The sequence below is a fragment of the Camelus bactrianus genome, chromosome 21 (assembly GCF_048773025.1).
Source record: "Camelus bactrianus isolate YW-2024 breed Bactrian camel chromosome 21, ASM4877302v1, whole genome shotgun sequence".
In the NCBI taxonomy this organism is placed as follows: Eukaryota; Metazoa; Chordata; class Mammalia; order Artiodactyla; family Camelidae; genus Camelus; species Camelus bactrianus.
Window position 1 is genome coordinate 4,392,473 of NC_133559.1, and position 24,482 is coordinate 4,416,954.

Sequence of the window (24,482 nt, forward strand, 5' to 3'; positions counted from 1 at the left end):
CCTGTGATAAGGTTTGGCCTTTTTGATCACAGGTGGATGACTTCATGTTCACACGTACAACAGCTAAGAGCAGGTGACTGTTACACAGGACTGGTGTGAACTGCTCTTCATTGTTTGGGGTGCAGATACGGTCACATCTCTTTATTTCTCCAAATTAAGACAAACCAGTTCAAGCCCTTAACATAGGACTAGCAGGAAGTACAGAATCATCCTCGCGGAACTTCCTCCCTCCCTCCCTCCCTCTGGATCTTGAAAGAATCCTTGGCAATTATGCAGTTCAAAAGAATTTTAAATTCTAGTTTCCATGCAGCAGCAGGGGAGCCCTGGTATCATCTGACAGCCATGGCTGCCGCCACCGCTTCCCCGTGGCCGTGCACGGATGCCGCATTCGCCCAAGCAGACTAAGACAGGGAGCTAGGGGTCAGTGAGGGAAGGAGATTTTTAACTGTGTTTTGTTTTTTTTTTTTGTACATTTTGGATTTGGCCATATATTCAAAAATAAAAACAAGTTATTAAAAATAGACTATTTGATGCTAAAAGAAATTTATTTCTCATAGTTCTGGTGGCGGGGAAGTCCCAGATCAAGGTGCCTGCAGATCTGGTGTCTGGTGGGAGCCCAATTCCTGGTTCATACACGGCTACCTTCACCCTCTGTCCTCACGTGGGGAGCGGGTGAGAAAGCGACCTGGGGTCTCTTTTTTTAAGAGAATTCCACTCAAGAGGGCTCCACCCTCATGATCCCGCCGCCTCCCAAAGTCCTCCACCTCCTAAAATCACCCCTTTGGGGATTCGATTACACCATGTGACTTGGGGTGGGGAGGACACACAGTCTGCTGCACCTTCTGATGCCCTTTCCAAAAGATAGTTACCATTGGTTGTTTTCTGTCATCCAGAGATTTTTGTGCTTTTATAGGAAAATAGAGACATCCTTCTTTCTCCCTTTGTACACAAATGGTAGCATAACATATACACCATTACACCTCGCATTTTTCAAATAACACATCAAGAGGTAAAAATAAAGAGCCTCTACTTTTTAAAATTATGGCTGTGTGTGCCACAATTTACTTAAGTAAAGCCTAATTATAGAATAATAATATTAATTTTCCAATAGATAAGAGAAGCTTTGTCTTTAAAAAGTAAAAAATTACAGGGAGTGGGGCTTCTTCCACAGCAGACACAGGGTCGGTGTGACCAACCATGGCCCCAGAGTCTTCCTATTAATTTAACTGAAACAATATTCTCTTAAATTATTTGTTAAATAATCTGACAGTCACTGGCTTTTATTTTTCCATCATGCCCAAAAAAGAGAATACAGCTGACCTAATCCTAATCTGACTCACAAAGCTTGCGAAGATCTATGTTGAGAAGTCAAATGTCATTTTTGGCATTATTTCCAAGGCAACAAATTGCCTATTGACAACAGACTGCAATTTCATGTTTTTCTTTAAAGGTTATTTTCTACTGGAGATGTAGAGACTTACTGCCTAACCCCCACTCCCAAGCTTTTGACTTGCTGCCAGCTGCAGGGACCCGGCCAGCAGACAGGCCACAGTGACCACGTGTGGCAGGGCCAGGGCCCCCCTCAGCTGCGGAGGGCAGCCCTGCCCAAGCGCCCAGCCCAGGGCAGCCCGCACGTGGTACCCAAGCGAGGCACGGATACACAGCACCTCAGCCAGCATGGGACTCTGACTCATTCCAGAGAACCCGACTCACTGTGTTGGCTAAGGTTTTGTTGGGTCTGCATTGCAATTCAGCTGCCCAATCCGGCTTCCTTCCCTTTCCAATCCCTTTCCCATTCTATTCTTTGATAGATGTTGATCCTTTATACAAATCTTGCACCCTAAGCTCCATCTCAGCTCTGCTCCCTGAGAGCCCAATATGCAATGCTTCTTATAGTGAGTGGTCTGAGAAAGCAGATAGTAGGATAAGGTTTTAGAGATGGAAAATTCACCCAGGCAGTGGGCAATGAGGCGCAGAGAGCCCTTGGCACAAAGTGGCAGTTCAGTTGTTAAAACTGTCCCCAGTGGTAAACTGGGAATTGTCCTTGTGGAAGGGAATGCACCAGCAATTGCCATGGACCAGGTATTTGAGGTCTCTGGAGGAAACAGTGGACAGGAGGATAATGGAATTCAGTGACTCCAGTAAAGCACCATTGATGCTCTACAGAGAGACAATGAGCAGCTAAGGGAAACAAGCAATTGAAAACCAGAGAACTTCTTTGGCTGCCGGCATGGAAGGAGCTCTCATCTCCTGTGAAGTGGAATGCCAAGGAAAGCCAAGCACTAAGGCCAGGCCAAAGTCCAGGGGCGCAAACTTCAAAGAAAGTCTGAGGCCAAGGCCCCATTTGGGAGACCTGGGAACCTAACAAATGAGGCATCTTGGCAGATTCCCCCAAATTTTGACCCCCAATGCTTCTAAACCTTTTGAGCCTCCAAAAGTAGTCCACTCTTCTCTAATAAGAGCTAGCACTCCTCCCCTGGTGGATCCAGATGGCATGGGGTGGACGATGGGGACATGGAGGTGTGCTGCCCAAACCCCCAACAGGAAAGGGCTCGACAGCCAGCGGCAGGGAGTGCGCTGCAGGCAGCCCCCCGCTGTAGTTAATGCCTTGCCTTTCTGGGGGCTGCCCTGCCGCCTCTAAGGTCACACCCTTCCTGGAGCCCCCTGCACATCCTGCAGGAATAAAGCAGGCTATTGTCATGAGCAGTGCTGCTCCAGAGCACCCCAGCGGGTCAGGCGAGGCTGTCAGGCTTTCACCTCAGTCTGAGTTCCCCCTCTGCCCAATCCTACGTCCTCACTCTTCCTTTCACAACGGTTCCTGCCTAATAATTGTCTTGCACCCCAAGCTCTGTCTCAGCCTCTGCTTCCAGAAAGTACAGCCTGAGCATTTTGCATGCCATTACAACAATCTGTAAAATCTCTGGAGTCTTATAAGGCTTGTTTGTTCAAAAAACACTTCTAGGGACACATTTATTTTAACAAACAAGTTGGTAACATTAAAAATATGCAGCAGGCTCCGTTTTGCACAGGAGAATAAGCTTGGTGTTCCTGTGAATGTTCTTGGTTTAATACTTTATTAGATTTGATTTTGTGAGCTGGTCTATGATGCAAAGTGTCCTCTCTCCCTCCAGCTGTAAGGGAGAGGGACCATCTTCATTTATTTCTCATTATACCTTTAGGAATTATGAAGGCTTCCATTTTAAGGTCAGGCTTTGGAATTTCACTAGTTAGAAGCAAAATACAAACCTGCTAATTTTATTTGCTGAAATCAAGGAATGCGTCAACAGGATTTTACTCAATACTGGTAAAACATGGATCATACAACCGTTTATTCTGGAGTCACTGCCACTCACTAATGTCATACATGTGGATTGCTTCGCTCACCAACACGGGTGTCCTGTAGGAGGACATGAACCCACAGGGATACGTAACGATGTTCTGATGGGTACACTGGCGATTTAGTTTAAGGGAGTCAGCTCCCAGCGCCCAGTTTCCATACACACCTTTTCGTTATGTTGCACTGACTACAAACATGCCTGCTCTGTTTGAAGCTGGTTCATCTTTTCTACCTCCTTTTCCCTACTTACCCGTCTCCCAATTTACAAAAGAAAGGCATATCTCTCACCTATCCCAAATCATCATACATTGCCCTGGGGATAAAAAAAATCTCTTGAGTGTACCAAAGAGACAAAGGAACTATAAACCAGAGGTAAGTTTTTGTGTCTTTATCTTTTACTTATGGGTGTTAGGGGCAAAGCCAGGTATTAGCAAGGGATACGTTGGCCCATGTTGGCCAATCCTAGTATATTGTAGAGAAGTAGGGCAAATTTTATGACAATTTGTATTTAACCACACCTTATCTCACCTAGAGCAACAAACTTATCCACAGCTCTGTACCTGAAATACACATCTGCAACTTGGGCTGTATAAGAATAGGCCAGAGTATGTTAAGGATCGAACAACTCCAAAATCCTAGCACCTTCAATCAACAAAGTTTTGTTATTCATTCATATTGGACTAGGGTCAACTGATGGGGCTGAAGGCGGCCAGCTGCTGTGCCAGAGTGAGAGATCAGGAGCATCTCAAAACCAGGAATTAAATGCTCAGCGGAGAAATGACACACAGCACTCTACTTCCAACTCATTGGTCAGAACAGTTGCATAGCTCCACCCAACCCCAGCGAGGATGTAAAATCCTAAAGTAAACTAAGGCAAGAAGCTGGCAACACTGTGCATATAGCATAAATGTTATCACAGAGAGTATTTAACATATGTAAAAAGCATGCTGGGAAATATCCACTGACTTCAAAGAGCAGTCTTCCTGCATTTTCACCATCCTCAGTAAAAGGAAAGAGCTGATCTCATTCACCCGCGACTCAGACTGTTCCTCAGTTAAATATTCTGCATGATTTCAAAAAGGAGTGGAAAGTTCTTTCACTTCTAACAGATCAACATTACATCTTCATGTAAAAGGAATGTATTGAAGGTAAGTTGGTGTTTTACAGTTTCTTGATCAATTTAGAAGAAATTGTTTCATTAACTTTTACCAAGAAAAAAAAGTACTAGATACTGTAAATCCATATTTGTATTTTTACTTGGTTTCAAATCTGCTTGCTGTCGCTCATGAATCATTCCTATTCCTGAGTTGTGATAGTAGATTCTATTGTAAACAGCTATTTAACAACTGTCATTAATACACTTACTTATAGCTCCACACTTACCTGGTGGAATTTGGCTCCTGGATGGACAGACCAAGGTGGTAGCTCTCGAACCCGACTGGGCGGAGGCGTTGTGCTCCGAGCGTATCTCGCAGAAGGCCGCTGGCGCCACCTTGTGGTCACCTGTGCACATTGCGACCCTAGTCGCCGCCCCCGCCGGTGCGTGGGGTCACAGCATCGTGGAGGCTAGCAGCCGCACGCTTCCTGCAACTTCCCCCCAAAATCCTGTGAGAAGCATTTGCTTCCCCAGAGCTGGCAGGGGCAAGAAATTAGGTCTGGTCACGTAGGCGGCAGCGGCGACCGGCGGGTAGAGGAGAGCAAGGAATCATGCGTGTCTGATTCACCCCGGTACCCAAAAGAGCGCCCAACTCTTGGGCTGCTTCGCCTAAATCCCGACGTAATTGCTGGGGGTCGCCAAGTGAGAATCAGACTCCCGAGTGGGCCCCGCAGGCAGCTGCAGGAAGCAAGCATCACGTGAAGCCAAAGCTTTGGTGTTGGTCGGCGGCCTCCCGGAACCGCGGAGCTTTTTACCAATTTGTAGGCCAGCGGGCGTGGAGGGGCGGGGAGCGGCGGGGAGCGGCTGGGAGCCAGATCCTGCCTGTGGACCGGGTGACGGCGCCACCCGCTGGCGGCCCAGTGCACCTGCAGCCTGGGCAGCCGAATGGCGCAGGGGCTGCTGGGAGGCGCGAAGCCGAAGGGACTTTGCCCAGGGCTGCGGCCTCCAGGGAGACCCGCACTGAGGGACCAAAGGAAGGGGAAGGTGTTACCGAAAAGTTCATGTGCCCCACGCACCGTGAGGCGAAACAAACTGAGACGTTGGAGTTTGGAGCAGAGAAATGCTTATTGCAGGGCCAAGCAAGGCGGACAGGCGGCTTATGCTCCAAAAACCAGGAATCGGATGGTTTTGGAGAAAAGCATTTACAGGCAAAATTTGCAGCGATTGCTGCAGGGTGTGTGACCTCCTGATTGGTTGGTGGTGAGGTAACAGGGCGGAGTTCCAGCAATCTCGCTAAGCAGGCACTCTACCTCTGAGCTCTGCCCTCCCCCCTGCTCTAGTTTCCTGACTGTTCCTCCCTGGTCTGACTCCCCTCCCTTCCCTGATTAGCTACTGTTTAAAACTGCCCTTTGGAACTCAGGGAAGGTCAAGGAGGCTGGATGAAGCCTATTTCCTACAACAGAGAAACAGGGGACAAGGAAAGAATCTGCACTAGGGAGGAGTCCACAGGGTCTCGATGTTTCAACCGGCACTAGCTGTCCCCACGAGAGTCAAGAAAAAGGCAGCAGGAGGCGGCAGCAGAGAGGGAGCAGGTGGAGACTGCCAGACGGCCCTCTAGTCAAGTGGATGATTCCCTGCTGGTTCTGATACAAGAAAAATGGGGCACAAGGATGGTCTTGTCCCAGGTCTCGGGCGAGTCCCTGGGACGAGCCCTGCCAAGTGAAGGTCCTTGGCTTCATGCAGGAAAGAATCCAAGAGCGGGCCACAGCTGAGTAAAAGTAGATTTATTCAGAGAGATACATACTCTATAGACAGAGTGCAGGCTGCCTCAGAAGGCCAGGGAGGCCACGAGGTGTGTGTGCGTGTGTGTGTGTGTGTGTGTGTGTGTGTGTGTGTGTGTGTGTGTGTGTGTGTGTGTGTTGGGGGGTGAGGGGTGGGTGGGGGGGTATTTAGTTTAAAGTAAAAGTAGATAAACAGAGTGCAGGCCATCTCCAAAGGTGAGAGAGCAAGAGGCCTAGGAGATGCACGTTCCATAGGCAGTGTGGACAAAAAATACTGCCAGCCGTATCAGCAAAGGGTGCTGTGGCCATCAAGTCACCAGCCGCTACTGCCTCCCTCGACAGTGATCGGAGGGAACTCAAGATGCAGACAAGCAGGCAGCTGGGCCTCTGCTGCCACCCACAACGGTGCCTCCTGGGGGAACTTACGATGTGGAAAAACAGGACCCTGGCCCTAGATAGCTAGGTGATTGTCAAAGGAATGATTTCAACAAGCCCAGACTTTTGCACCTTCCCAGACATAGAAAAAGCACTAAATTCCTTAACTGGAGATGTCTGGGTTTCTTTAATTAACAGTAATCTTTTGATATTCTGAGTACCTGGTCTTGGCTGCAAAAACTCCCATATATCCTGGCTCCTCTCTTCCCTAGGTGGAACAGTCTCTTAAAGTGATCTGAGAGGCTGCCTCCTGGGTTCGAGTCCTCAGAAAGTCCGCTGAATGAAACATAACTCTCAGCTTACAGGTTGTGCGTTTTATTTCAGGTGACAGCAGGATGCAGGCCATCTAGAGAGGCGAGCAGCCTCAGAGCATGGGGTCCTCTAGGAAAATGAGATTGGCACCAAGGTGTGGGGGTGGTTAAAGCAAAAGTAGATGCTCCATAGACTGCAGGCCGGCTCAGAAAGCATGAGAGTGACCATGAGGTGCAGGCTTGATAGTTGTCATTGGCTCAGTAATTTCATATGCTAACAAGTGGGAGGATTATTCCAAATACCCCTCTGGGGAAGGGGCTGGGATTCCCAGGAATTGAGCCATCACCCACTTGTTGACCTTTTATGATTAGCCTTGGAAACTTTATGGCACCTGCAGGAGTGTCATTTAGCATGCTAATATATTATAATGAGCATATAACGAAGCTCAGGGTCTACTGGAAGTCAAATTTTCTACCATCTTGGGCCTCAAGGTCTACTGGGGGTTGAATCTCCTGTCACCTTGGTGGTAACTGCTATGTCATTCTTTTAATGGTTGTGCCCTACCCCTTCCCTCTTGTCTCAGTTCCACCACCATCAGAGCCAGCAAGGAATCCCCGGCTGGTAGAACCAGCAGGCCAGTGGGCAGGAAGCCTCCTGGCTCCTCAAGGGATGTTCTGAAATTCACTTAGGAACTGTGGAGCTCCACCCTTAAGGGTCCGAGGCCTATCCTATCCTGGAGAACAAGGCCCCAGAGCTGGTAGTAAAGGATGTTAACAAGGAGTAGCCAGTAAGGTTAAAGAAATAACAGGAAAGAAAGCATCTCAAGAAAGAGTGATCAATTATGTCAGATCCTCCTGAGAAGACTATTAGATTTGGAGTAGGATTGCATTAAATCCGTAGATCTTTTGGAGGCGTGGGTGGTGGTGGTGGTGCCAATTCTGACATCATTACAATGTTGACTTCTCTAACTCATGAACATGCTGTCACTCTCAACAACGTCACACTTTTCTCTCTAGAAGTCTTATTCATCTTTTTAGATTTATTCCTAGGTCCTTCATTTTTGTGAGTTATTGTAAATGGTATTAGAATCTTAAGTGATTACCACCAATGTCATAGTTACAACTGTATAAAAACTGAAAGACCCTAAGCAAGCTGTACATTAAGGTTGACAATGGAAAGCAGGATGTCAAAAAGAAAACACAAGTAAGTTGAAAATTTGGGCTTCCACAAGTTCTTTTAGGTATAGACGCCTTTGTTAGTGCACACTGGCAGTGAAATTGGAGCCAAAGAATTGTTTGCTGTCCTTTATTCCTCATATCTTTGTATGTTTCTAAGTATGGAGTCAAACCCCCCCAAAGGGTAAGAAGTTCATCTTTCTGCCTTGGCCTCTCATCTCCATATCACACTAAGCACATGTTATTCCTTAACCCTTTGACTTAGGATGGAAGAGAATAACTTGAGAAGCATGTGGTAAAGGGAGAGATTCCCAAACATGGTATGTGAGTTCATGGAGATAGAAACTCTCCAAGAAAGGCTAGGATAATTGATTTACACATTTTGGAGAAGTTCCCCACACATGTGTTCTCTGAAAAGATACTTTCATTTTGAGGAAGAAATGGCATGCTCTCCAGTGAAACAGCAATCATCTGGAGTCTGGCTGTGACTTTGAGGACAACCAACCTTTCTGGACTAGCATGTGCAAATCATTTATAGTGGGAAATACTAAAGTTCCAATGATTATAAGAGTAAAACGACTGTGACTATTCTTCCTGGCAGGAGGAAATTATTCTACATACACGGACTTACAGGCCTGAGTCTTTTAGATTGAGTTGGCGGACAGAAATACAACCATATACAATCACCCCACAGCAGCACAGAGATGTCCAAGTAAACGCATTTGACCCTTCCTGGTGGTGCAGAAGGGTGTTGGGTTCTTAAAGTCTTCTGAGTAAGACACTGTATAGTGTGTTAGGAAAGGGTGCAGGCTCTTAAGACAGATCGTCTCCCAGCCCTGCTCTTTGTCAGCACTGCCACTAGGGCAAGGTTTTTGAACTTTCTATGCTTCAGTTTTCTCAGCTTTAGATTGAGAGTAATAGTAATGCTTACTTCATAATGGTTTTTTGAAAGGTAAATGAGTAAATACATATAAAATTCTTAGATTATTGCTTGACACAATGTTAGTTGATGTTGGAAGTAGGGAATGCCTGTTGAGGGCTATGGAACTTTTTCATCTCTAACGTACAGTGGAAATACCTACTAATTCAATCTAGTTTACTGAACATATGTTGCATTTTTCCCATCTTCCACCCCAAATTCCTAGAAGTGATAGAAAATTGACCAAAAAAATGGCAGATGGAATAAGGGTGAAGAGTGTAAGAACAGGGAACTATGTTCAGTATCTTGTATAACCTATAATGAAAAAGAATATGAAAACGAATATAGGTATGCGTATGTGTGACTGAACTGTTATGCTGAATACCAGAAATTGACACATTGTGAACTGACTATACTTCAATAAAAAAAAAAAGTACAATAAACATCTTGGAAATTTTAAATTTGGTTACTAATGCAAAAATTCAACAGTAGGACTAAGTCCAGAATAGAATCAGTATAGCTGGAAAAAATGTGGGAGCTGAAAGATGAAGCCCAGAGATTCCCCCACAATGTCAAATAAAAGATACAAAGATAGAAAATATGAAAAAAGTTATATGACATGGATGATAGATTCAGATGTTCCAAAATTCACCCACTAGGAGTTTGAGGAGAGAATAGAAATAATGTAAAAAATAAAATATAGGTCTACCAAATAAAGCTCACTGCTTGTGCACTGCACAGCCTCAGGAGCACCGTTTCAATTATAATCTTTGTGAACAGTGTCCCCTGCAGCTGTGCAGTGCACAGCCCAGCTGTCATACATGGGGCTCCTGAGCGAATGAAAGGAGACTACTTCACAGAATATGTATCTGCAGACGGCAAGGTCTCATTAAATGCAGCTCATATAGAGATGAATTAAAAGTACCTTTACCTAGAGACATGGTGATAAAATTCCAAAACACAAGAGTTAAGGAGAAAATTCTAAAAACACTCAGAAAATTCTTACAAAGATATAGGAGTCAAATTTATGTCAGACTTCTCATTTGGACAACATTGGATAGAAGACAATGAATCCATATTCTTTTAAATCTAGGGAAAATAATTTTGAAGATAGCTCTGGGGCAAAGCTGTGTAATGTATGTTACCTGTCCCATGTGAATGTAAACTGTTCGCGATTCAGATAGAAATGAGTGTACCCACCAAATCATCAGTCACATACCACATACCTAAGGCCGTGTCAGCTTGCTCTAGTAAAGCTCCCGTGTCTGGCATGGCAGCTTACAACTGTGGCCACTAATGAGCTGAGCTTGCAGTCACCTCCAGGGTCCACCTAAATTCAAGGGCCAGGCTGTTTAATAAAATACAGGCATTATGGGGGCCACTTCCCTCCTTTAGACTTGCACTGTCTAGCATGGTAACCTCTAGCTACATGTGGTGATTTAAATTCAAATTAATTAAAGTTAAAAATTCAGCTCTTGTCACACTAGCTGTATTTAAAGTGCTCAGTAACCACATGTGGCTTGTGGCTGCTGTACTGACAGCACAGATACAGAATGTTTCCATCATTGTGCAAACTTCGATTGGACAGTGTGGATCTTTAACGGATGTGATTACTCTCTGCCATCAACCCTAGTATACAGTATTGGTTTAGATTTGCTATCTTGGTTGGGATTGATAGGAAGAGTCCCCAACAAAGATGCTTAGATAAGCAAAGTCCCTCTTACTCCATGTTCCCAGTGCAGCAGGGAGAGGAGTGAAGCAGCCCAGGAAAGCAAGCACGCGCTCCCCGGCGGGGAGTGATCCTGTAGTGGATACGGGTACAAGTTCATCAGTCTGCCCTTCTCCTGCTTGTTACTCTACCTGTTAGGAGTCTTGAGTAAGGAGACATGCCAAATGTGATAAATTTGCCTTTTAGATCAATTTTAGGAAGGGCACTAGTTTAAAAATGAGATATTTGTCTGAAAGTCATGACAGAAGATTAAACTGTCATTTTTATAGGTTTCTATGCATATCACAGTCCATTCACCAGCCCTTGAAAAGATGGAAAAAAAGACAATCAATGTCAATGACATTTGACCTGACCCAGGCCACGCCCATTTCTACAGCTGCAGCACTCCCAGGATCTGATATTTAAGGCTCCTTATCTTAATATCACACACTTCTGGGATGCACCCTCCCCCCAATCCAACCACTTCCTTGTTTGCAACACTGGAAAAGCAGTACTTCAAACTAGGCTGAAAAAGCTCTAATCTCATTGTTTTGGTCACAAATATAACATTCATTGGCTCAAGGGAAGCTGTCAAGTGCAGTACTTTATCTGCTCCTCTCAGAATTTTTGAATGTCTAACAGTTATTGTAACTGGGCCAATAATTATTAAGAGCAACTAAAAGCATTCCAGGTTAAAGGAGCAAGAAAAAAATTAGGAAAAACCGGAGGAAAAAAAAAATCTCATTGGAGTATTTGAACCTGCCATCCTCACACCAGTTTTCTAGTGTTCTATGCTCTGGGGAATCGTCAACAAACTTTGAGAGCTATTTTGTATCAGGCACTGGGATAGCCTTTGTGAAAGATCTCAAGTAGTATAAAAAGCTGGACCCTACCCTCTAGAAGACAAACATAAGAAAACATAAAGCCAATGAAAATGAAATTTAGGAACAAGGCTACAGAATTCACAAAGCTACACTATTAACTTTAAATTCATTGTGCAGAGAATAGAGCCTTAAGATTTAAAATGAAAAAGACTCCCCCATGAACAAAGATAGGATGGGAAGGCTTCACAGGGTGAGATCTGAGCAAGAGTTTAAAGAACTGGCAGGATGATAGGCTCTGAGGAGCCTAGAGAATGACAAACTGTACAGCGCAGAAGACTGACACAACCAAAGCACAAAGGAAGAGAAATCCTTTAAGATGCATTAAAGGCCGCTTTAGCTAGCTAGAGGTCTGGGGGAAATGAGTAATTGAAGAAGGTACATTTTGGCCAGTTGGTAGAAGGCTTTTAGTTTCAGGATAAGGAGTTGAGGCTTAATCCTTTAGTGAGTGGATAAATGGGCCAACTGACAATGCTTTAATAAATCTGAAAGATGGTGAGAAACATGGTCCCTAGTCCTCAGGGAGAAGAGTCCCTGGCCTTTAGGATCCTAGCTAAGGGGAACAACAGACTGACAGGTTGACTGGCTACAGGACACACCACCCTGGCCTTCTCATTCTTAGGGTGATTTTTTTTTTTCCCTATCATAAACTGTACTGTATAATGGTTTATCTTCTTTCAACTGGAAATTTTAGGTTCTCAGCTGAGTCATCTCTGGTAGCCTCCAGGGAAAGATGACTCACAGAGAATCTCAATTTCCCAGTGAAAAAAAGAAATCAGATACAGCCCACTTTATACAACTTTTAATTGGATGTAAATTTGAACTCCTACATTATAAATTACTAAACTTCATTTTAAGCACAAAGTGATGTAAATTCCCCCAAATTTACAAAGAATGGCTTAATTTCCAAGTTTGACTGTCAAGTGAATTAGAAACTAAGATTTTCTAGATTTCCTCAAGAGTATATTTTATTTGGTAAAAATATCCAGCCTTTTGTGAACTTGATACTGCTCTTAAAAAAAAAAAAAAAAAAGTCTATTATTAAAAAAAAAAAAAATCCAGCCTTTGTCAGGATTAGTCTTGAGTTATGCAAGATTTGAACTGAGAGGGCTTCAGAAATTTATACTTGTTAATTGTGCTCTTTTGTATATATGACCCCCAAATCTGTTTTTTAAAAATACACCTGAAAACACTAAAACCCACTTCCCCTAGACGCGACCTTATCAGAAAGCTTTAGGAGAGGCAACTGAAGTATGTTTAGAAAGCATGGAGTGATTCTCACAACCAGGAAAGTTTGTTACAGAACCAAGACAAGGTCCTTGCCCTGGAGGAGGTAATTTTCCTGTGGAATTTAAATAATCACAGTAAATTATGAACTGCTCAGCTTCACCAAGGGCAACAACACTGGCTGGGTAGGGACTGGGGAAAGGTTTGACCTAAATAAAGATTAAATCCTGAAGGGCCAAAAACAAAAACAAAAAAACCCAAAAACCCTGAAGGTAAGGGAAGTCTTTGGGCGCTGGGTCTTTCAACCTTGGCGCCACAGTTGACGTTATGGACCAGATAATTCTTGGCTGTGAGGACTGTCCTATGCAGCCTCTGTGGCCTCTACCCACCAGGTACCAGTAGCGCTCCTCCCCCCACATGACAATTAAAATTGTCTCCAGATATTGCCAAATGTCCCACAGAGTTGAGGGGCAAAATATAGTTGAGGATTGCTGGACTCAAAAGAAGTTAGGGGAGGCTAAGTTGAGATTTACAGACAGGCCAACATACATCACCTGGCTACACTGAGAAAAGTTTGTGACAGACACCTAGAGGTATATGTTAAGAATATATAGACTTTAATAAACGGCAGGGACTAGGGAACTAAGAGCTCTGTGCTCTAGAATAAAGTAAATCCTAGTTTGTTTACTACCTTAATAGTAATAAAAATGTAAGACTCTGGAAACATTTAAGGACAAACAGATGAAACAGTAGGACAGGCTAGTCATCCTCCCCCACATCAAAAAACAAAAAACCAAACTTCTGCAAAAGGGGGTCGCTTATCCCTGCTATCTGTACCTAGGCTCCCATTGAGGGCTCAGACTAGGTAGGAGCCACATTGAGAACTAGTTACTCATTTATACCAGCAAGAGTTGTACTGCTAGGCGACACTACCAGACTGTAGGAGGATCCAAATTTTAACAGCCACCGCAATATTCATCACGGCCCCAAACGAAAACCAAATTCAAGTCCACTTACGACCACAGGCCCACCCCACCTAACCAAAAGCTAACCAACCTTCTACCAAGTGTTTACAGCCACTTTCTCTGATAACTTAAGTGGCTCTGAAAAGAGCCTTTGGGGTTAAGTAAATAATCTATTTCGTCCCTTGCGCGCTCTTACTTCGAACTGGTGTACTTGGTGACGGCCTTGGTACCCTCGGACACGGCGTGCTTGGCCAGCTCGCCGGGCAGCAGCAGGCGCACGGCCGTCTGGATCTCCCGGGACGTGATGGTCGAGCGCTTGTTGTAGTGCGCCAGGCGGGACGCTTCGCCCGCGATGCGCTCGAAGATGTCGTTGACGAACGAGTTCATGATGCCCATGGCCTTGGACGAGATGCCGGTGTCCGGATGCACCTGCTTCAGCACCTTGTACACGTAAACGGAATAGCTCTCCTTGCGGCTGCGCTTGCGTTTTTTACCGTCCTTCTTCTGCACTTTCGTGACAGCTTTCTTGGAGCCTTTCTTGGGAGCAGGAGCAGATTTCGCTGGATCCGGCATTTTTGCACGAAGATAACCAACACTCTACTAGAAGCAATCCCAACTGCGGCAAATGGCTTGGTTACGCGCTACTTATAGAGCCTGCATGCAAATGAAGACTAGCACAGTACTGCGTTTTTATTGGTTAAAATCCAATAGTGTCGTCATAGGGGTGGAGTCCATGCAAATAAGGTTCTGTTCGCGCTTCCTTAGTGGTCATTAGAACAAAAGTCATGTTAACCAATCAAAACGTTCCATTTCACACTGACCAGTAAATTATGTAAAGTGTAGTTTCATGTTTGGGGTCTTTTGCTAACTTTCATTTTTGTTAACTTGCATACGATGTAAATCTGAAGCGCCAGCTAAAGATAAGTTAACATTCTATTTTTGCGTCATTTTACTCTATACTTTGTGGAAGTTTGCTTTGTTTTGGTTCTTGAAACAATACCTCAGCTCCCCCCCCCCCCTTTTTTTTAACGGTTTGTGCAGCCTGTCTTATGCAGTAAGATGGGATCTTACATACTCGGGACTCAGCACAATGTCCCTTGCCCCCAGTCCTTTTTATCAGTTTTAATCCCAACCAAAAATTTGGGGATCGAGGATTTTGCCAGCCTAGTTTTAGTGACTGTATAATTGAGCCGAAAACCCATTTTCACAACCCCTTATCACTCATGACTACCGTGTCATTTAATTTCTGTATTAAGACGTGCTAAAGTTTACGTTATACAGCAGCTTGCTAAGCATTACAAACGACTGGTAGAGCACGGTATCCTCACTAAACTCTCGTCACAGAAATAGCAAGGCAAGCTCTCTAGAGTTAAGTCACAATGTAAGAGCGGTCTTGGCCGAAAACGACCTAGATCCCTAGAGGTCCCTCTGGCATTGGACAATGTTAATTCCACACCCAAACACCTGGGAGTTCCGCCAACCCTCTTCAGCTGTGCACAACAGAAACCGACCGAACTGAAAGCTAGTACAGCCACTCTTTATGAAAGACGTGGGTGGCTCTGAAAAGAGCCTTTAGGTCGTCTACCTAGACATAAAGCCTTAGGCCCGCTCCCCGCGGATGCGGCGGGCCAGCTGGATGTCTTTGGGCATGATGGTCACGCGCTTGGCGTGGATGGCGCACAGGTTCGTGTCTTCAAACAGCCCCACCAGGTAGGCCTCGCTCGCCTCCTGCAGCGCCATCACCGCCGAGCTCTGGAAGCGCAGGTCCGTCTTGAAGTCCTGCGCGATCTCGCGCACCAGCCGCTGGAACGGCAGCTTGCGGATCAGCAGCTCGGTCGACTTCTGGTAGCGCCGGATCTCCCGCAGGGCCACGGTGCCCGGTCGGTAGCGGTGCGGCTTCTTCACGCCGCCCGTGGCCGGCGCGCTCTTGCGGGCCGCCTTAGTGGCCAGCTGCTTCCGCGGGGCCTTGCCACCGGTCGACTTGCGGGCGGTCTGCTTCGTCCGCGCCATGTTTCACCAGCTTTGCTCACCAACCCCTCGGCAGCCTTATTTATAGACATAGCCTCGCCTTGATTGGGCCAGAAAAGCTAGGAGTTTCCAGAATTGTATCTCATTGGTTAGAATTCAATCCTATTTATCGGGGCAAAATTCAATCGTTTTTCTCTCTTCCCTTATTACTTTCCCTTCCCCGTGCTCTTCTATAATTTTATCGATCAAAGATTTTTTTCTTTTTTGGCCTTTTCCTTTAAAGCTTTAACTTTTGTAAGAGCAATCTATGCAGTGTTTTTGCACGCTTGGGATGTATGTTTTAACAAGTTCTTTACAAATACAAACGTGCCCTAGGTTTCAGACTGCATTTCCGGTTACTAGTTATTGTAACTCCTCTCCCAAAGCTAACATTTTATTTAGATCCTGACACTGTGCTAAGCGCGTTAGATGCGTTTCATAATGACTATGTTCAACAAAACAATATGCAGCTTAAGGAACCAAAAATTGAACTTAATGTTTACCTGATTCGGAACTCCGCCAAAGCTGTGTGCTGACCGGTACCAACTTACATAGTAGAGCCTTCTGCCTTTCTTTTGCCTTTTCCCCCTGGAATGCTGTTTTCTCCTCAATCCATCCATGGCTAATTAGATCCTATGGACGAACGCTTCTAAGTCAGGGAAGATAAGCTGGAAATACTCATTTCTCCTTTACAATGTTCAGTAGTTTTAAGTAGTCCAGCTGCTTATCAGTCAGATTGAAAGTTGAAATGTCAAAGCAAATAAAGTATTAGTTGATTACTGAGTTGCTAGCATATTTTCTTCAATAAATTGTTTTCTGATGCTTTAAAGATTTATATCTTTTCTATTCTCTAAAAGGAAATTGAAAATCCTTTGCCTTTTAGTTTTTTCATATGCTTTGAAGAATTGCTCCGAAAATTGCATATAATAAAACAACAGTCATGTAAGGTTACCAATGCTTAAAATTATAATAGTTACTATTAAAACTTGTAATGCTTATTTGATTGAAAAAGCATTATTTCATTTAAACCTTATGAAAACTCAAACCTGAGAACAAAAACAGGCCCAAGAGTCTCAAAACTTACCTTGATAGTGTCAGTAAGAATGATCATCTTCCTGAAGTCAAAATAAAATAAAAGTGATTCTGAGGGGATTTCCTGAACATTAAACACAAGGTAGAAATTTATATTATATATTCAAGTCTACTTGGGCAGCTGCAATCTCCTGCTTTAGGGAGAAGATCTAAAATGTCATGCAAATGTGTAACTGTTGTGAACAACTGTCACCCTTTCCTGTGATGGTTTTGTAATAATGCCTTACATATAGAGAGCACTACTCAGTATTTAAAAATTCTCTACATACAGTTTCTCATTTAATCCCAACTCTGTGAAATAGATGATATTTTCCTCATTTTATAGATAAAGAAACTGAGTCTCAGAGAAACTATGACTCATCCTGGACAACTAACAGGGACTGCATAATATTATAAAGCAAAAGAATGAAATTACAATGGATTTCCAGTTTCATCAGGCTTGGTATATTTTAAAGCACTGAAGAATTTTCTCACCATACAATCAAATTACTCAACTGAACTATTCCCATCAGAAGAGGAAACTGCTCAGGGCGGGCATCTGTATGACAGCCCAAAGCAGCCCACCCCAATGTCACATTTCTTTGAAATGTTCTTTAAAAAAAATTTTTTTTTTAATCTATGCAACTCTCGGCCATGATGTATAGATGTGTTCATTTAAACAAGAAAGAGATTCTCAAACTGTCTACTTATATAGAATCCAAGAGTCATGGGATTTGTTTTACCTTTATATCATATCATATAAAACATTCCAAGAGTCCTCCTCTGGCTTAATAAAGAAATATTAAGAATTTCTACTTCTCAGAAACACAGTGATACCAATTTAAATATTAATTCCAAGGAAACCAATCAAATAAAATGATCAGAATGTACATTTTGAGGTGTTACAGGAAACATCCCTGTGACTATAACAATCTGTGATGGATGGTTGCCTTAGAAGTCACCTTTCAAAACAGAATTCAGATTCCTATTAGTTCAATTTCACCTGGTCTCCGCACTGGACAATAGAGCGCTAGTCCCGTGAGGGTCTCAAAAGACCACGTTATCAGAAACAAGTTGAGAATGCAGAAGAGCCTCTGCTTTGCTGAAGCTGTGGGGAAGAGGGATGGTTTTCTCCTTTAATATCTCTGAAGTTTCTTTCATCAGAAATATTAAGAATCTGCAGTTTTAAGACTGAGCACTGAAATTTCATTATTTAGCACTGGGGGGCAGGGTGGGGAACAGGCATGAGAAGCTTAAATTTTACCGTGGGAAATGGGCAAAATGTTAATAAGTGAATTATGAGGCATATGTTTTGTAGGTGCATGTGTTTGTTTTAATACAAAAGTAATGGACTAAATTAAAATACATATTCCAGGAAGACAATTTGTGTTTAGTTTTTGACTTCAAGTATACCCAGGGCTTCAAGTATCCCTATTGTGAGACTGAATCTTTGGTTTGTGGGCTAGTCGGGCCATGTGCCTGCTTGCCTTTCATTTTGAGTGGCCTGCAGCCCTGGACCAAATTGAAAAGCCATCGGATTTTGAGCTTTTTTTTCTTACTCCATTTTGAGCTATACTCATTCTCTTAACATCCTGCTCATTGGATAACACCCCCCCCAACCCTGTCCTTAACACTACTGCCTCTACTGTACAGTGAGGGGTCATGCAGGGGAGGCAAAAATTATCCTTGACCCTCTTAGGGTCCCTGGCTGGATCTGAACATTAAACTGACAAAGACAGATTAACAGGAGAAAAACACACAACTGAATTTGAGTTTTTCATGACACAGGAATATTCATAAGGAAACCAAGATCTGAAGAAACAGGCCTGAATGTTTTTATGCCAGGTTTGGTGAAAAGTGGGCAGTCGTGTAGAGATATGAGCAGTGAGATGATGAGTGTGGGTTAGTGTAGTAACCTGGGGGAAACAGCAAGGCCTGTCAGTTAGGGTTCTTCTTTGTATCCCTTTGTTTTTTAGAGAAAACGCTGCTCCTGTCCTCTGGATGTAGGGAGGGCACCTCTCACAAGAGGGTTTTATGACCTGTTTTGGGTGAGAAAGTCGGTGACCCTCCTGCTTCTGTCATTTTCTCAAAATTTCTTCAGCTTAAAATATTCAACATGCTAAGCTGACACATTTTGGAGTGGCGTGTCCTGAACCCCCTCAGTGGCAGTATACGTCACCCCTAAAATATGCCACTTTGGTAGAAGGATTATTTTGAGCTAAAGACACTTGAAAAACAGCAGATGCAAGAAGGGCACTCTGACCTCCCCTTTTCTTCCTTAAAACAGGAGATAAAACCCCCACTTGGAAGAGGTCTTCCCGCTACCAGGAGCGTAACCAGGATGGGGAATCAAAGCCAAGAGAAATCTGTACAAACAAACCTTATTAAACTAACCCATATCTTCCTATTTACTTCTCCACCTAGTTAACTCCCCTAGTTAACTGCACCTAGTTAACCACCCAAGCCCTTTGGTCTTGTCATATCCCCAGAATTTATTGTACTTTGTTTTAAAAGATATAAATAAGTGTTGGGGCCTATATAGGTCTTCAGCTTCCTTCTGAAGATTCTTGTGTACACAGAAAAGTATTTAAATTGGTATGCTTTTTCCCTTTTAACCAGACTTATGTCAGTTTAATTCTCAGGCCCAATCACATGATCTAAGATGTAGAAGAAAAATTTTTCCCTCTGCTACAAGTTTACAATTTCTGACTTTCCAACGTAACAGATCCCTGTGGACTGCAGTAGGTTAAACTAATGTTACACAGTATTTCAAAGTTATACAAATGAGGATTTTTGTTGTTGTTGTTCCATTAACCATCCTCATGAGATTTAAGCTACATTTTGTGGGAATTTTAAGGTCTATGTTTGTTTGTTTATAATAGAAATAAATTGGACTTTTTTTTTTTTTTTTTTTTTTTTTTTTTTTAATGTTCAGGCCACAGACGTTAGCATGACACTACTTTTGGTCTGTGGGGAAAATTAAGACAGAATGGTCACAACTCAAATGACACATAGCCTGTCTGCAAAAAAAAAAAAAAAAAAAAGTATTTTTTAACATACCTTCTTCCTCAATATTTCTTTCATTTAATTTTTGTAATCACCAGCATGTATATATTATTTCATTTAATATTCACAGCTACATGTGAATTGCTTTCTCAGTCTGAACTTCTTGCAACTGGGAAGGGGAGAGTTTATTTTGGAGAGAATTTTGTTTAGGTAATGCGTGATTAGGCTCCTGGGAGGAGGATGAAAAGTATTGAAAGGGAAGTTTGTAGATATTTGGATTCTGCCTAGGGTTCTGTTCCCTCTGACACCAAAAACCATCCCTTCTGTCAGCCTTGGCTTGTGGTTGTCTTATCATGTTGTGATTTGGTTGTGCCTTTCCTTTCTACTAGTGTTTAAAAGCAGTCAAATGCAGGAACTGTTCATTCTATAATTACTGAGCTTATGCTAGACATTGAACATGTCAATTTACAAAGAAAAATAAGCAAAAAATCACTGCCAGATAGTCGTGGGGGGGGGAGGGGTTATGTAAGATGCCAAAGGCATTTAAATTAATATGATAGATTCTGGTAAGAGTCGCTAAAGGGTCAGAAAAGAGCAAATGTGTTTTTCTGCCCTGAAGCAACCGAAGGAGAGGAAGACATTACAGGAGAGGAAAAAAAAATTTCCCTCTACCCTTCCGAGTTCTGAGCTGAAATTCTTGTAGTAAAAGACAGAGCAACAAGAGAAAAGCAAACAGAAGTTTATTAACATGTATACCTTATGCATACATGGGAGATATTGGCGAAAAATGAGTAGCTCCTCAAAGTGGCTTAGAATTCAGACTTAAATACCATCTTAATGGGGAAAGGGGAGAGATCATGTAGGCCTCTTGGGGAGAGTAAATGATTTTTAGGAAAGATGAATGGGCCCTTAGAAAAGATGAAAGGTATGACAGTTTGTGACAAAGTTTGTCTGAGTGTGGTGTTGACTTCTAGCCTCCTCTCCTGTGACAAGAGTCAATCTTCCCTGGTTGATGAAACCACCTGGGAACGGGATTCCTGTCAATAGAGTTCCTTTCTGAGGATCTGTCTTTAGGCAGAGGACTTCAAAGAAAGCCTGCCCCTGCATTTGCTGTTTTTCAAAGTACTACAGCTCAAAATAACCAATACACCAAGGCAGCGTATTTTGAGGCGGCTTATGCTCCTACCCTCCAGAAACTATTGTGAATTCCAGGGCGTTGATTTAGGTATGTGATCATGATGACAGCATTCAGTGAGCAGAGAGAGAACCCCTGTGTTTATGGAGTGGGAGGGAGGAGAATGTATTCCCTCGGCCCCCAGGAGAGCCATACCTTGGAGATTTTAAGTTTAATCTTTGGAGATTCTGAATTTTGAGTTTAAAATGTCCAAAGAACACCCAGGAGGAGCTACATGTCTGGAGCCCAGAAGTCTGGATAAAGCTATAGATTTAGGATTATTACCATATAGAAAGTAGAGCTAAAGGAGAGATGAAAGAAGGCACATAAGATTTTTTAAAAATAATAAACATGTCTCAGAAAAAATATAATTTTTTTTGATGCAGAAACCACATCTCCTGTATTCTTCTGCAGAAGGCCCAGGTAATGAACATGATATCAGTAAGGACTCCAACCAATTTCATAAGGCAGCTTCTGGTAATGACTCTCAGTATGAAGCAGATGTCCTCTTGTGAAACCCAACTCAGCAAACTTTGTTAGCTCCACGTGGGCCTCAATGGGGACACTAATCTGGGCACTGAATCCTGGCTGAAAACATGGTCTAATTTAGAGGATCTGTAGAAACGGCGAATACGCTTCAGTCTTCTTTCTGTACGTATTGCTTCCTTCAGCAGAGCTCTACATGACCGTGCACTGGACCCACTGCCCTCCGTGGGAAGGCTTGGCAGTACCGTGAGAACAGCTCTCCTAGGATATGGTTTCTCCTGGGTGAGGAGCAATTAAAACAGAGACGAGACTCGGGAATCGTGGCGGTCTCCCCTCTTCCCTCTCCACACACATCCCAGCTGCCGCTGCTCTTGAATTCGCCTCCTGGGTCTGTCAGTCTAATTATGGGAACTCCATTGCTGCAGTTGTATGTAACCATCGCCCCGAAGCCTGGGATCCTTCTGTGGGGGTTAGAGCCGGCGGCACGCTCTCTTCTTCCCGTCTCTGGATTCTACTTGCTCTTCTGGTCTTCCCCACTAAGACCTTTCTTATTAATCTAAATTTAATGTTTTCTCCATCCACAGATGGAGAGAGACAGAGGCAGAAACAGCGGCAGAATCCAGAAGTTTGGATCCGAATTCTCCCCGGGACTCTGGCAAATAGATTTTTTTTTTTTTTAAGGTAAGAGTACGAGGGGGAAGGGGCAAGACAGGGGTAGGGGATCAAGAGGTACAAACTACTATGTATAAAATAAATAAGCTACAAGGATGATTATACAGCACAGAGAACATAGCCAATATTTTATAACTTTAAATGGAGTCTAATCTATAAAAAATGTTGACTCACTGTTGTACACCTGAAACTAATATAAAATTGCAGATCAACTATACTTCAAAAAATAAATAAGTAAATAAAATACAAATAAAAGGTGAGAGTCCGTTAGAGGGAGCTGCGGAGGTGGAAAAGTGTTGGGGAAGCAGCAGAAAAGAAATGACGAAATGCCTATCGGGCGGGGACAATTTAGAAGCTTCCCGCCCGCGCGCTTTCGGTTTTCAATCTGGTCCGATACTCTTGTATATCAGAGGAAAAGCCGCCTTCACAGTCCCCAGACTTGCCTCCAGATCACAGCTAGTCATGTCTGGGAGGGGAAAGGGTGGGAAAGGCTTAGGCAAGGGTGGCGCTAAGCGCCACCGCAAAGTCTTGCGAGACAACATTCAGGGCATCACCAAGCCTGCCATCCGGCGGCTTGCTCGGCGTGGCGGGGTCAAGCGGATCTCCGGCCTTATCTACGAGGAGACCCGGGGTGTGCTGAAGGTGTTCCTGGAGAACGTCATTCGGGACGCCGTCACCTACACTGAGCATGCCAAGCGCAAGACGGTCACTGCCATGGACGTGGTGTACGCCCTCAAGCGGCAGGGACGCACCCTGTATGGCTTCGGAGGCTAAGCTGCCCCTTCTGAGCTACGTGTGACAATCTCAAAGGCCCTTCTTAGGGCCAACCACACAGTCATTAGAGGAGCTGGACACCTGCTGAAAGTAGAGGTAAATTTCTGTTTGGCTGTTGGCTGGAGTAGGGGTCAGAAGTTTGGGAGGCAGTGATTCCCCAAACCGCTGAGAGCCTTGAAGACCAATGCCAGTTACCAAAAGCTGCCTTTCACCAGTCGGCCTTCACTGTTACCAACCTGAAGGGCTATCATACTCCAGATATAAGTCACTTCTTGGTTTGCTTTTGAGTGTGCTGTCATTTGTGGCCGTTGGACCAGGCTGTGGGAAGTACTCTGGGCTTCACTTCCCACCCTTGCAAAGGAGGGGAGGGGAGGGGTTAGCTGGGCAGCTTGATGGCTGAGTTCACATTGGATGTTCTGACATTAAGAGCCCCACCTGAAAAGGTGCAAGAGCACTAGTAAAACCAAGTCCAGCCACCAACTATTCAAAAATGAGGTAAATTAGGTCAGAGGTGAGCTCATTGATGCTGATTTAAAATATGCCTGATGAATTATTTGGCCAATGTATGAAAAGTACTCTTGGTTCCCTTTTTCATGCTAAATTAAAAGGCCCTTCACAATTACCTGTTGAGAGTATTGTGTGTGTGTGTGTACCAGCTTCAAGGGAGAATTTAGTCAAGGACCTATGAGACATGAGATCCGTCTTTCAGTGACAACATTGCAAAGATAACCGATGCAGAAGAAACAAGTATGAACCTTCTATAAAAGCTGAGCAAACTAGAATCTTACTGTCATGAAAGCAAGCAAGTCTTCAAGAAACAGCTCAGGCATGTCACTGTTCTGTTAGGTCCTGCTGTAATTAAGAATAAGAGACTGGCAGAAACATACCCACCATCAGTACAGAAAGCACAGTTTAGTTTTTGACAAGGCAGAAGCAAATCATCCTATAACACCATGGTAAAAAAAATTTATAGTAAGCCATTCTCTATGCTACCATTTCTAAATTGCCCTGATGAGGGTTGAAATGTAGGTCTGTACCTCTCATCTTTGAACCAATTATAGTTTTGCAGGCTTAGGATTTTACAGCTAAATCTGGCTGTGTATGTAGCCAAGAAGAAATTCTAGAGAAGAAATTCAGCTCCCAAGAGATAAGTCAGCTGTTGCTTTATCGGTCTCCACACTTGGAGGCTCTCATTATTATCAAATACTTGAGGGTGAACTAGGTTTAAAACATGGTGCTTAGCAATGGAGACCCTAGAAAGTCAAAGGTTGTGAGACTTGCCCTCTAGGAGCTTGCTATCAGAATGGGGAGGAAAATAATGTCTAAAATACATGCGTGCATGCGTACATACTTATATGCACAGCTCAGTAGTACATGGTGGCACATATTCAGTATGAGAAATGCAGATGAGAATTACTATGAATCCTAACACCACGGAAGTCACTGGCTGCTGGGAAGTGGGCAAGCTTGGCAGTCGAGAGGCTTGTGTCAGGCTGTGAAGGAGCAGAACACCTGG

General features: G+C 43.8%; 3 protein-coding genes across 16 annotated transcripts in view; 1 reads left to right on the plus strand and 2 right to left on the minus strand.

The window, feature by feature from the left end:
* Positions 1 to 15,190, minus strand: part of LOC105071778 (histone H2B type 2-F) — a 56,231-nt gene extending 41,041 nt beyond the window's left edge. For 10 of the 14 annotated variants that reach the window (XR_006726167.2, XR_006726168.2, XR_006726170.2 and 7 more), the window contains exon 1: positions 13,973 to 15,190. Coding sequence is in view for 5 of the 14 variants with exons in the window: in XM_074349347.1 (XP_074205448.1) it covers positions 13,973 to 14,349 (377 nt within the window). In the remaining 9 variants the exon portion in view is untranslated. Of the gene's footprint in view, positions 1 to 434; positions 11,027 to 13,972 lie in introns of those variants that run through there. The other 4 variants (XR_012501267.1, XM_010958532.3, XM_074349346.1 and 1 more) reach the window with 4 other exon arrangements.
* A 136-nt stretch (positions 15,191 to 15,326) lies between these two features.
* LOC105071775 (histone H3) lies at positions 15,327 to 15,795 on the minus strand. Its single transcript, XM_010958528.3, has one exon. The coding sequence runs from the start codon at positions 15,784 to 15,786 to the stop codon at positions 15,376 to 15,378; it is 411 nt and encodes a 136-aa protein (XP_010956830.1). The 5' UTR covers positions 15,787 to 15,795; the 3' UTR covers positions 15,327 to 15,375.
* A 6,848-nt stretch (positions 15,796 to 22,643) lies between these two features.
* H4C14 (H4 clustered histone 14) lies at positions 22,644 to 23,588 on the plus strand. The gene has a single exon (XM_045519225.2). The coding sequence runs from the start codon at positions 22,655 to 22,657 to the stop codon at positions 22,964 to 22,966; it is 312 nt and encodes a 103-aa protein (XP_045375181.1). The 5' UTR covers positions 22,644 to 22,654; the 3' UTR covers positions 22,967 to 23,588.
* Positions 23,589 to 24,482: the final 894 nt, after the last annotated feature.

Coding starts and splice junctions, on each gene's coding strand:
- H4C14 (XM_045519225.2), top strand. CDS start 22,655: ATGTCTGGGAGGGGAAAGGGTGGGAAAGGCTTAGGCAAGGGTGGCGCT.
- LOC105071775 (XM_010958528.3), bottom strand. CDS start 15,786: ATGGCGCGGACGAAGCAGACCGCCCGCAAGTCGACCGGTGGCAAGGCC.